General features: G+C 53.6%; 1 protein-coding gene across 1 annotated transcript; it reads left to right on the top strand.

Annotated features, from left to right (window-relative positions):
* Window positions 1–6,282: 6,282 nt before the first annotated feature.
* On the top strand, window positions 6,283–10,024 carry FEM1A (fem-1 homolog A). Its single transcript, XM_060145507.1, has one exon. The coding sequence runs from the start codon at window positions 6,403–6,405 to the stop codon at window positions 8,395–8,397; it is 1,995 nt and encodes a 664-aa protein (XP_060001490.1). The 5' UTR covers window positions 6,283–6,402; the 3' UTR covers window positions 8,398–10,024.
* Window positions 10,025–12,044: the final 2,020 nt, after the last annotated feature.

The following is a 12,044-nucleotide window of genomic DNA, read 5'->3' as shown; positions in this document are numbered from 1 at the left end:
AGGGGGCCGCCGCCTGGGTGGAGCTACCCAAGTAGCGGCCCCCACCGTGTCTCCTCGTGGTTGCCTCCCTAGAAGCCTGCGGGGTGTCAGAAATAAATCAGAATGAAGGAGGAGAAGGTGGATGGTGCCCAGGCCACGGAAAATTAGGCGGGGTGGAACTGTGGTTAAAGTGCGCTTCCTGGAGTGACCCTTTTATTCACATCCCCCATATTTACTGAGAGCCTACTGAGTGCCGGGCGCTGCTAGAAACTGGGACACAGCAGTGAACATGACAGACCAAAATCCCTGCCTTGTCCGAGCTGACATGGTAAGCAAGCACACTGAGAATAAAGGTCGTAAACACGTCAGTGATATAGGAAGTCAGGTTGCAAACTGATACGTGCTGTGGGAAGAAAACAGAGCAAGGTCGGGGGGCCTTGGGGGGGAGGGTTGCTGAGGATGCAGATACCCCATCAAGGATGGTTTCAAGCTACCTGATGGCGTCACAGAGTGGGAAACTGGGAGGAGATGGGCAGGTCCACACCATCATATGGTATTTCCGCCATGTACCTTCATAGGCATGTTACCTCGAAAGCATAGATAACAGTAATGCTTAGTGAATAATTAGGACGTGATGAGTATTTGCGTGAATAATTAGGACGTGATGAGTATTTGCGTGAATAATTGGGACGTGATGAGTATTTGCGTATCACCTTTGTTTTTTTATGATCTGTTAAGTGTTAAATCTCTATAATTTAGTGTTCAGTACTGGCTGGGCTTAATCTCTGGTTGTCAAAAATCTAGAAAATTTGGCCCTTGTAAGCTAGGGCATGCCGGCTTCAGCACAGCCTGGAGGGGAGAATTCTGAACAGGACTGAGGTAGTAAGTGCTTAGAATATAAATCAGCATGGCTGATTTTTGCCCCTGAAAGAGCTGTTATTAATCGAAGTTGGGAGCCTGGGCGAGTGAAATTAGAACTTGCTGTGAGTGTGTGTCTTTACTCTGCTTGCAGCGGAGCACAGCTGGGGACACTCCATGACGTGGGGGTCCCAAAATCTCCCCATTTCCATCCCCACATCCTGTTCTCAGTCTTTTCTCTGGAAGGTAGATGAGTGCAAGGGGAGCTCCTCCCACTTTCTGATGCCCCTCCCAAATTCCTCTGCTATCTTGCCCTATCAATTATCCCCAACCTCATTCCAATTCCGGCCTTCTTCTCCCCAGCTCTCCCTCCTAAGATTGGGCCGGTTAGGACACATTCCCATTGTGCGTCAGAAAATCCACAACTATAGTGGCTTAAAGAGGAAAGAAACTACAGTATGGATGAACCTTGAGGACATGATGCTCAGTGAAAGAAGCCAGACACAGAAGGGCATATACAGTCTGATCCTACTCACAGGAGGTCCCTAGAGGAGTCACATCCATAGACACAGGAAGTAGATGATGGGGACAGGGGCTGGGGGAGGGGGATGGAGAGTCAGTGTTTCATGGGGACAGAGTTTCAGTCTGGGAAGATGAGAAAGTTCTGGAGATGATGGTGGGGATGGTTGCCCAACAATGTGAATGTACTTAATGCCATGGAACCGTACACTTAATTTTATGTTATGTATCTTTTACCCCAATCTAGAAAAATAAAGAAAACACAAAAATTTTGCTACCAGCATGTGCACTAGAGTGGAGGTTTTAATAGATGGGGTCTATCTACATAAATCATGGCACAAGTCCACACCATGGAATACTATACAGCCATGAAAAATACTATCAGGGAAAAAATGTGATTAGAATGTCAGCTCTGCCACAGTTGCGAATTTTGTCTTTCTTGTTCACAATCGTAGCTTTAGTATCCAGAGCAGTACCTGGCACCTAGTGGGCATGTAATAAATGTCTACTAACAGGAGACTGTCTATCTAAAACATGGTACCTGTTGAGTACCATGGGAGTACCATGGGAAATATTCAAGCTATACTGTCAAAAGGCAGGTAGAATAATACCTGTATTTCCTTGATCCCCAAAATGATCACTTTTCCATGCTTTTGTGTTTCAGGAACCAAAAAAAAACTGAACCATATTTAACTAAAAGCCATGCGTATGTTTAGCATGGTGTGGGTTTTTGTTTGTTCATAATAACAGCTCTGAAAGAGCTGTTATTAATCGAAGGTGTTCTTTTCAACAGTCCGTGGCAGGTAAGAGTGGAAGAAATTCAGATTTGTGACCAGAAAGATGCAAAACGAAAGAAGTGCTTGTAGATCAGTAACGGTTTTGTCTCTGGCTGCAGGACGCTAGGAAGGGTTTTCACGATTTTTCTTTCTCCTTTGCTTGTATTTCTTGATGAGAATACATAACATTTATGCAATCAGAAATAGTCAAAACTAAGTGCACTCAACGACGTAAAGGATATAAGTTCATCAGGACCCACAGTGCTGTGGCTATGGGCACAGACAGCCTGGGTTCAAATCCTCAAAGCACCATGTGTGAATCAAGGGGCATTCCCAGTTGCCTTTGCCTCTGGTCCCCACATTCAGGCATGCCCCCCTGCTTCAAAAAGAAACTTGTCCCACCAAGCCTGTGGGAGAGGGTCTGTCCTCCCCCCCGCCCTGCTCCTTGGAGCTCCCTCAATTCTCCCTCTTTTATGTTCAACAATTCAGGAATTCCATTAACAAGCCCTGAATCTCAGGAAGTCATTTTAAAGTATGTTATGGATGGAATGTTTCACCTCCCCACCAAAAAAACCCCGATATGTTGAAGCACTAAGCCTCAACGGGATGGTATTTGGAGTTGGGGCCTTGGGAGATGATCAGGTTTAGATGAGGTTGTGAGGGTGCTGCCCTCAGGATGCGATTGATGCCCTTATAAAGGGATGAAGGGAGCACAGCTCTCTCTCTCTCTTTCCTTCTCTCTCCTCCACGTGAGGACACAGTTGAGAAGACAGCTGTCTACAAACCAGGAAGAGAGTCCTCATCAGAACCTGATCATGCTGCCACCCTGATCTTGAACTTCCAGCCTCCAGAACTGTAAGAAATAAACGTTTGTTTGTTTAAGCTACTGTGATGGTTAATTTGATGTGTCAACTTGACTGGGCTAAGAGATGCCCAGGTAGCAGGTAAAACATTATTTCTGGGTGTGTCTATGAGGGTGTTTCTGGAAGAGGTTAGCATGTGATTCAGTAGACTAAGAAAAAGAAGATCAGCCCCACCAATGTGGGCGTCATCCAATCCACTGAAGGCCTGAATAAAACAAGAAGGTGGAGGAAGGGTGAATTCTCTTTTTTCTTGAGCTGGGACATCCATATTTCCTGCCCTCAGACATCAGAGCCCCTGGTTCTCAGGCCTTCAGACTTGGACTGAATTACACCACCAGCTTTGCTTGTTCTCCAGATTACAGACGGCAGATCATAGAACTTCTCAGACGCCATAATCACATGAGTTAATTCCTAATATATATATATACACACACATATATACATATAGATAGATAGATATGGAACTGAGCAGAACCCTGCAGGGCCCTCCCCAAATACAAAGGCCCCTTTATGTCCCCTGCCTCTTGTCTGCGGAAAAGCTCAAGTCTCCCAGGCCTCCCTGAGTCACAAAAGAGCGGGCTCAAGCAGTTAACGACTAGGACACTAGAGTCATAGACTCAATGTCTGATGAAAGAATGGGATTAACATTATTGCTCATAATAAACTATATCTGTGTGGGCATTAGAATAATTATAGCTTGCTCTGCCCCTATATGTAAGCAGGAGACTAAAATTGTCAGCAAAGAGATGCTGCAGACCCATGTCGACATCTTTCACTCTGAAAACACAGCATCCTATGTCAGCATGAAGAAGTTACGGAAGATGGACCTTTGCCCTTAATCCCACAGAAATGGAATGATGTCTGACAGGTGGGAATTTGTAAGCAGCTCTTTGGCCCCTTTCCTGTTTGTCTATTTCTGTTCCCTTTAAACCTTAATCATAAAAATGAGATCACTAGGTAACATTTACTCTAACTCCTGATTTTTGCTTTACTAAGTGTACACAATGCCTTGCCTGACCTGTTGATTCCTTTCCTAGATTAGAAGGAGTAAGAATGAAGGATTAAAGAATGACTGACTAGGGCTTCCCTAGTGGCACAGTGGTTAAGAATCCGCCTGCCAATGCTGGGGACACGGGTTTCAGCCCTGGTCCAGGAAGATCCCACATGCCGCGGAGCAACTAGGCCCGTGCACCACAACTACTGAGCCTGCACTCTAGAGCCCACGAGCCACAACTACTGAGCCCACATGCCACAACTGCTGAAGGCCGCACGCCTAGAGCCCGTGATCCACAACAAGAGAAGCCACCGCAATGAGAAGCCCACGCACCGCAACGAAGAGTAGCCCCCCGCTCGCTGCAACTAGAGAAAGCCCATGTGCAGCAACAAAGACCCAACGCAGCCAAAAATAAACAAAATTTTAAAAATGAATAAAATCTATCTTAAAAAAACAACAAAAAATGAATGACTGACTCTCTAACCTCAGCTGCCCCATAGCAAATTGGCAGGTGGACCACGCGTGCAAGACACCATCCAAAATAAGATCAGGAGAAGTCAGCAGTCTGCACACAATGGAAAATGGACAAAGAAGCTGACCTCCTACCGTAATGATTAACTGAGATTTCCCCCTTTTTCCCTCTAAAAATTGTCATGGCTGAGCAGAATCTCTGGAGTTGGTCTCCAGACATGAGTCCACCTTCTCCTCAAATTGCTGGCTTTTCGGAATAAAGCATCTTTCCTTTCTACTGATATTTGCCACTAGAGTATTAGCTTTTGAACGGCGAGCAGCTGAACCTGAGTTCAGTAACATATCTATCTGTCTACCTATCTCCTACTGGGTTCTGTTTCTCCGGAGAATCCCGACTAATATAGCCACCCAGCCTGTGGTATTTGTTACAACACCCTGAACTGACTAGAACAGAGTACTTCTCTAAGATTCACGAAGCAGAACGTCAGTGGTGCCAGGGAGGGCACCCAGTAAGCTCCAGGTCAAGGAATCAGCCAAGAAGACCTGAAGTCTCAGCTGAGGCCTGAAGAAGGCCCGAGATGTAGCCAAGGGAAGAAGGTACGGAACAGCATTCCAAGCAGAGGGAACAGCACACACAAAAGTTGGGAGGTAGAGAACACCATGCATTTCTCGAACATTCCTGGACACAGCAACCTCCTTCATCTTTCCAGTAATCCTCAATAACCCTGGAGCAGGCAGCAGCAAATTAGAGGCAAGACAGTGTTGGGGGTAAGGGTCTGACTTTGGAGGCGGGGTTCAGGCTTCACGGAGGTGTCGACGTGTGCAGTCACCCAGGACCCCATGCTCAGAAGGGCCCCACGCTTGGTTTAATGCCCTGCTGTCCTTGTTGGGAAGTTCTTCATCACTTTTGGACAAGGAGCTCTACATTTTCCTATTGCACTGGGCCCTGCAAATTACGTAGCCAATTCTGCCTGGGTTCAAATCCCGACCAGGCAATTTACTTGCCCTGTGCCCTTGAGCAAGTAACTGAGATTCTCAAAGCCCCCAACCCCAGAGGTTTACTCACAATGATATTGGAGAAGTTCCCCAGCCAAATGACCAAGGGCTGAGGCAAATTAATTTAGATTTTGTATTGAGGATGTTGAGGGTTGAAGGAAGGAACACTAAATTTTTAATAGGGTATTAATGAGTGAGCAAATAAACATATGAGTGTGTGAATGAATGAACGAATGAATGAGAAGTGAACGAGCGCCGGACACTGAACCTTAGGGCCACCTGTACTCCCTGCTCTCCTAACGTCCCCACCCCGCCCCACTTTCCTGCCTCTCCCGAGCGCCCCCTGCCGGTGAGCGGCTCGGCCTCGCGAAACCCAAATCGGACCACTCGCCTGGCTTCGCCTTTGCTCTCGCTCCTGGTTGGCTCCGAGTCGCTCTCCCTGCCTTTTGCGGAACGTACTCCTTTGGCCTGCGTCTGCGTTTCCGTCGGTTCCGGTACAGTGACAGCCACAGGAAGTACGTAGCCAAACTTTCCCAGGTCCCACAAGCCATCGCGATAGCATTGCATGACGGGAGTGGTAGTCCTCGAGGGAGGAGTTTCCGCCACAATTGGCTGTGATTGGAACTGCCGTTCCCGCCATGCATCGTGATACCACTTCGCCGCCGCTGGCCCTCGGCCTTCTGGGAGTTGTAGTTTTAATACCTTACCGCTCCTTTTCTGTTTCATGGAGTGTGCCGGCTTAGAGAACTACATTTCCCTGCACCCTTCCAGCCTCCAATGGAACCAGGTCGCGGCAGCCATTTTGTTCCGCCCCAGAAGCCCCTAAGATGGCGGCGGGGGAGACGGTGAAGGTTGCCCCGTGTTCCTCCGGGCGCTAGTCCGCTGTCCCCCGCCCCGTCCCCCAGTACCCCGGCGGCTGGCCCATGGCCTGGCGGAGGCCCGGACCATGGACCTCCACACCGCCGTGTACAACGCCGCCCGCGACGGCAAGCTGCAGCTGCTTCAGAAGCTGCTCAGCGGCCGGAGCCGGGAGGAGCTGGAAGAGCTGACGGGCGAGGTGGCCAGCGGGGGGACGCCGCTGCTCATCGCCGCCCGTTACGGCCACTTGGACGTGGTCGAGTACCTGGTGGACCGGTGCGGCGCGAGCGTGGAGGCGGGCGGCTCGGTGCACTTCGATGGCGAGACCATCGAGGGTGCTCCGCCGCTGTGGGCCGCCTCGGCCGCCGGCCACCTGGACGTGGTGCGGAGCCTGCTGCGCCGTGGGGCCTCGGTGAACCGCACCACGCGCACCAACTCGACGCCCCTGCGCGCCGCCTGCTTCGACGGGCACCTGGAGGTGGTGCGCTACTTGGTGGGTGAGCACCAGGCCGACCTGGAGGTGGCCAACCGGCACGGTCACACGTGCCTCATGATCTCCTGTTACAAGGGTCACCGCGAGATCGCCCGCTACCTGCTAGAGCAGGGCGCCCAGGTAAACCGGCGCAGCGCCAAAGGCAACACGGCCCTGCACGACTGCGCCGAGTCCGGCAGCCTGGAGATCCTGCAGCTGCTGCTCGGGTGCAACGCCCGCATGGAACGGGACGGCTACGGCATGACCCCGCTGCTGGCGGCCAGCGTGACGGGCCACACCAACATCGTGGAGTACCTCATCCAGGAGCAGCCCGCTGGGGAGGAAGTGAGGCCGGGGCTGGCCCGAGAAGGCCTCTCCGCCGGCGTGGCGTGCGCGCAGCCCCAGGGCGCCCGCTGCGGCAGCTCCTCCCCAGAGGAATCCCTGAGTGAGGAATCGTTCGAGAGCTGCTGCCCCACCAGCCGGGAAGCCGCCGTGGAAGCCTTGGAGTTGCTGGGAGCCACCTACGTGGATAAGAAGCGAGATCTGCTCGGGGCCCTGAAACACTGGAGACGGGCCATGGAGCTTCGTCACCAGGGGGGCGCGTATCTGCCCAAACCCGAGCCCTCGCAGCTGGTCCTCGCCTATGACTATTCCAGGGAGGTGAACACCGCCGAGGAATTGGAGGCGCTTATCACCGACCCGGATGAGATGCGCATGCAGGCCTTGTTGATCCGAGAGCGCATCCTGGGTCCCTCCCACCCAGACACTTCCTACTATATTCGGTACCGGGGTGCGGTGTACGCCGACTCAGGCAACTTCGAGCGCTGCATCCGCTTGTGGAAGTATGCCCTAGACATGCAGCAGAACAACCTCGAGCCTCTGAGCCCCATGACCGCCAGCAGCTTCCTCTCCTTTGCCGAACTTTTCTCCTACGTGCTCCAGGACCGCTCGGCCAAGTGCAGCCTGGGCACTCCAGTCGGCTTTGCAGACCTCATGGGGGTGCTGTGCAAAGGAGTCCGGGAAGTGGAGCGGGCTCTGCAGCTGCCCAAGGAGCCCGGGGACTCGGCCCAGTTCACCAAGGCCCTGGCCATCATCCTCCACCTGCTCTACCTGCTGGAGAAAGTGGAGTGCACGCCTGACCAGGAGCACCTGAAGCACCAGAAGGTCTACCGGCTGCTCAAGTGCGCCCCCCGCGGCAAGAACGGCTTCACCCCTCTGCACATGGCCGTGGACGCGGAGACCACGAACGTGGGCCGCTACCCGGTGGGCAGGTTCCCCTCCCTCCAGGTGGTCAAGGTGCTGCTCGACTGCGGGGCCGACCCAGACAGCCGGGACTTTGACAACAACACCCCACTGCACATCGCGGCGCAGAACAACTGCCCGGGGATCATGAACGCCCTGATCGAGGCGGGGGCCCACATGGACGCCACCAACGCCTTCAAGAAGACAGCCTACGAGCTGCTGGACGAGAAGCTGCTAGCCAAGAGCACCATTCAGCCTTTCAACTACGTGACCCTGCAGTGCCTTGCGGCCCGCGCCCTGGACAAGAACAAGATCCCCTACAAGGGCTTCATCCCCGAGGAGCTGGAGGCTTTCATCGAGCTGCACTAACAGGGCCCAGAGGAGAACCTGGGAGGGGCGGGACCTGTATCTGTCCCCGCCCCGCTGGGGAGCACTTCCGGTGGCTGGAGTGGGGGAAGGGCTTTCCCGCCTCCACGGCCCCCTCCCCTCCGCAGGGAGAGGGGAAAGGAGTCAGCGAGCTGTCGGTGCTAGAAGCCTTCAGGATCACGCGCTAGGAGAAAGGACTTTCTCGAGGAGTCCGCGCGCGCGCGCCCATCCTCAACAGGGAGAAGACGCTCAACCTCCCGCGCCTTAGTCCTGTCTGCCTGGGTTTCTGAGGGTCTGAGGGTCTCCTGACCCGGAGGCAGAGGGATTGAAGCCATCGCCATCCTCCCCTGCTAGAAACGCAAGAAGAAACGGAGAGTCGGGTCAGGCCTCTGCCCCTTACGTGGCCGGATAGACCCAGCCGCCCAGTGCAGTGTTAGGACTGGGGGTCCCCGGGCGGAGGGGGAGTGGGAGACTCGCCCCCTACAGCACGTTTGCACCAGCTCCCTCCGCCCTGCTGTGGGCCGGGCTCTCTGCGGGGGGCGGCCTGCCCTTTGCGTAGCTTTTGTGGTTTGGTGTTCCGTTTATTTACTAAGCGGGCAGGTTACAGGTGTGGCTCAGGAGTCCTGAGGTTTTGCTGCCATATACTTTTTTTTTTTTTTTTGTAAGATTTTGGTTTGTGGCTAAGTTCACTTGACGCAGCGAGAGTTTTGTCGTGCCCGAGATGGCCACGGCCGGCAGGAGTGAGCTTCGTTGTGTGAAGAGTTGACGGAGGGAGGGGCCGTCCCGGCCTATCAGTCCCCAAAACGAGGGTGAGGGTACCTTTCTGAACACTTCACTCGTTTGCCTTTTACTTGGGCCGCCCGACTTCCCGTTCACCCTAGAAGGAGAAGTAATTTTCCAAACGAGGAGCCGGCCAAACACTGAAGGAGCAGGGCTTGCCGGCCGCTTCCCACCCAGCAAGAGTTAGCGTGGTTGGTTTGGGCTTTGGTTTTCACAATTTCCAAGTTAAAACTGCAGGTCACTTCTGCCTCACAAATCACACCGGAGGGCACAGGTGTGTGGCGAGCAACCCAAGTGGCTGTAGCCATTTTTTAGCTGCTTGGGGAACTTGATCCAGGTGACCCTGAGACAATGCCAAGTACACCGTTAAGCCACTAAGTCAGCTAGATGAGACGCTGGATGTTGGGAGTGGGTTGCCAACTAAGGTGGTACAAAGTCTTGGTCTGCCATCCTTCGGGGCGTCCAGCGCCCCTGCCAGAGAACCCGCCCCAGCGAGATTCCCTCCGGGGCATCCTCCATCCGCCCCGGCTGCCAGCAGGAGAGTGATCTTGGCATGTTGGGAGAGCAGAAGAGGACGGGAGCAGCTGCCCGCCGACTCAGGAGAGAGGTCGTTCCCACCCCGCGCCTCTCCCGCAGCCTTGTCGAGGGGCAGCTACACGGAAGCCTCCAGAAGCCACATCGGGTCCCTGGATGTCCCGCCCCACCGAGGGACCTAGGTCTCGTTTGGATTTGCAGTGTTAGTTAGGACATTCTTTCTTTACAAGGAAAGACCAGGTTTCGCCTTCCGTCAAGGTGGGAAATGCTGTCACTGTCCCTCCCAAAGGCCGGAATAAAGAAACGAGGCAGTGTCCATTGCGAGTCTCCTACTGATGTTGTTAAAAGGATGACACGGGGAGAGGGCCGCCTGGCAGTCCCGCACGGGCTAGATGGGGGAGAAGGCAGGGAGAGTGTGTCACCAGGTGTGGAAGGTCCACGTAAAGGCTAATGGCTCCCACCCGAGTTTCGGTTTGTGTCCTGGGGCTTTGTGTCAGAGTGCATTAGGAAGATGTATTACTGCAGGGAAAAAAAAAACCCACTGCCTTAGTCAAAAGCCCTGCTTTTCAGGAGGGTTGCCACAGAAAAGAGAGCTTGACCTTCAGGAAAGGCGAGGAAGGGCTCAGGAAACAGGAAGGCCCCTAGCTCAGCCCTGCTTCGCAGAGACCCCCAATGGAGCCCATGGACCCTCTGGCCCAGGAGGTCTGTGCATGAAGTTGACGTGCCCCTACCCCTCCCTTTGTCCTGCCGTCTCGCTGGTTAAATTGGTTTTCTCCCACATTCACAGTGTCAACCCTCCCCAACAGCAGTGCCCTGGTGGTGGGTCATTGAGTGTTTCCTGAGGGCCCACTGTGTGCCAGGCAGGGTTCGAGCCCCCTTGGAGGCGGGGGGAGGATTGAGCCAGCTATACCTGAGACCAGTCATCTCCCCTGCGTCCTTAGCTCCTGGGACAGTGGGGAGACCATGCTGTGGTCTCTCCAACTCCTGGTTTCACTGGGCCCCAACCACACTTACCAGCTAACACCCACTCAGCTATGGTGTGAATATATGGTTGTTGCCCTGAAAGAGTGGATTTTGAGTCAGCAGATGCTCTCAGGAAACATGTAGACCAGCAGCATTTATTGAGCCCTGACTGGATGGCAGGCACCATTCTGTGTGCTTGGGTGGGCTGCCAAGAGCAGCCCTGGAAAATAAATACCATTATTCCTATCTTGCAAATGGGGGAAACTGAGGCTATTAAGAGATCGTATTTGTCGGGAGTCGCCAAAGAGGGAAATCGATCTGGGCCAAGTGCTCTCTTTAAAGACTCACACCTGAGAATTGTGACTTTTGCCTGAGACTCTGCAGAGAAAGCCATCTTAAAGCTCAGGCAGGTTTCCAGTGAGGATTGATGCAGCAGCTCAGAGTTTAGGAATGATCTGCTTCCTCCTGGGTCCTGCCGTGGCAGCCGGCAGAATGGCATACGCCAGCCAACGTCCTGATGGTCACTGGAATTGGACCAATCGTAGTAGCCCAGGAATGGGTCGTGCTGGCTGACTCAGCCTGGGTCAGTGATTACCTGCACATTACCAGTGACAAGACAAGCTCAGAGAGGCCAGTTGCCTGCCCAAGGCCACACAGCCAGGATGGTGACCCACCTTGCTGATAGGTGAGCAGACCAGGGCTCAGAGGGAGTGGCGTTTGCCCGAGCTCACCGGGGTCAAGGCTGAGACCCAAGACTGAGGGTGTCAAATGTGTGCAGCCCACCCCACAAGTGGGAGCCACTGCCCCTACTCACTGTCACTCCCTACCCCACTTCCTGCCTCTGCAGAACTGAAATCAGGGCCTGAAGTTCTTTCTACTCATTGGCTTGTCTACTTGGTTAATGCCTTTCTCAGACCTTCTGGAGCCCCGGGAGGGTCTGTGTTGGTCCCCACTGAGTGACCCATGTGGTGAGTGAATGAATGAATGCCTCTTGCCTCTGGGGCTTTCAGTCCCCCCCCAACCACTTGGGAGCAGCCCCGATGGCTTTGCCATGCACGGAGCCTGTCACCCCCGTGGGATTCCAGGACTGTTATCTGAGCAGTGTTTACAGTGAGCAGAGCGTCCCGGCCTGAGGTTAAAGATAGCACTGCTCAGGGGCTCACATCACAGGCCCAAAAGCTGAGATGACCAGCCCCTGGGAAGGTGGCACTTGGCTGGCACTGCAGGGCACTAACTCTGTGTCCCTGGAGAAAGGGTGAGGGTGTGGATTCCTTCAGGAAACTCAGTTAGGACTGGACAAAGGGTGATTCCACCCAGTGGTTGCCACAACATGTGTTAGGCAAGACCCAGACCAGACGCAGGCAGCTCCACCC

This window comes from Lagenorhynchus albirostris, chromosome 3 (assembly GCF_949774975.1).
Source record: "Lagenorhynchus albirostris chromosome 3, mLagAlb1.1, whole genome shotgun sequence".
Taxonomy (NCBI): domain Eukaryota; kingdom Metazoa; phylum Chordata; class Mammalia; order Artiodactyla; family Delphinidae; genus Lagenorhynchus; species Lagenorhynchus albirostris.
The sequence above is the reverse complement of the archived record's forward strand: the minus strand, read 5'-3'. Positions and strand labels throughout refer to the sequence as shown.

Coding starts and splice junctions, on each gene's coding strand:
- FEM1A (XM_060145507.1), top strand. CDS start 6,403: ATGGACCTCCACACCGCCGTGTACAACGCCGCCCGCGACGGCAAGCTG.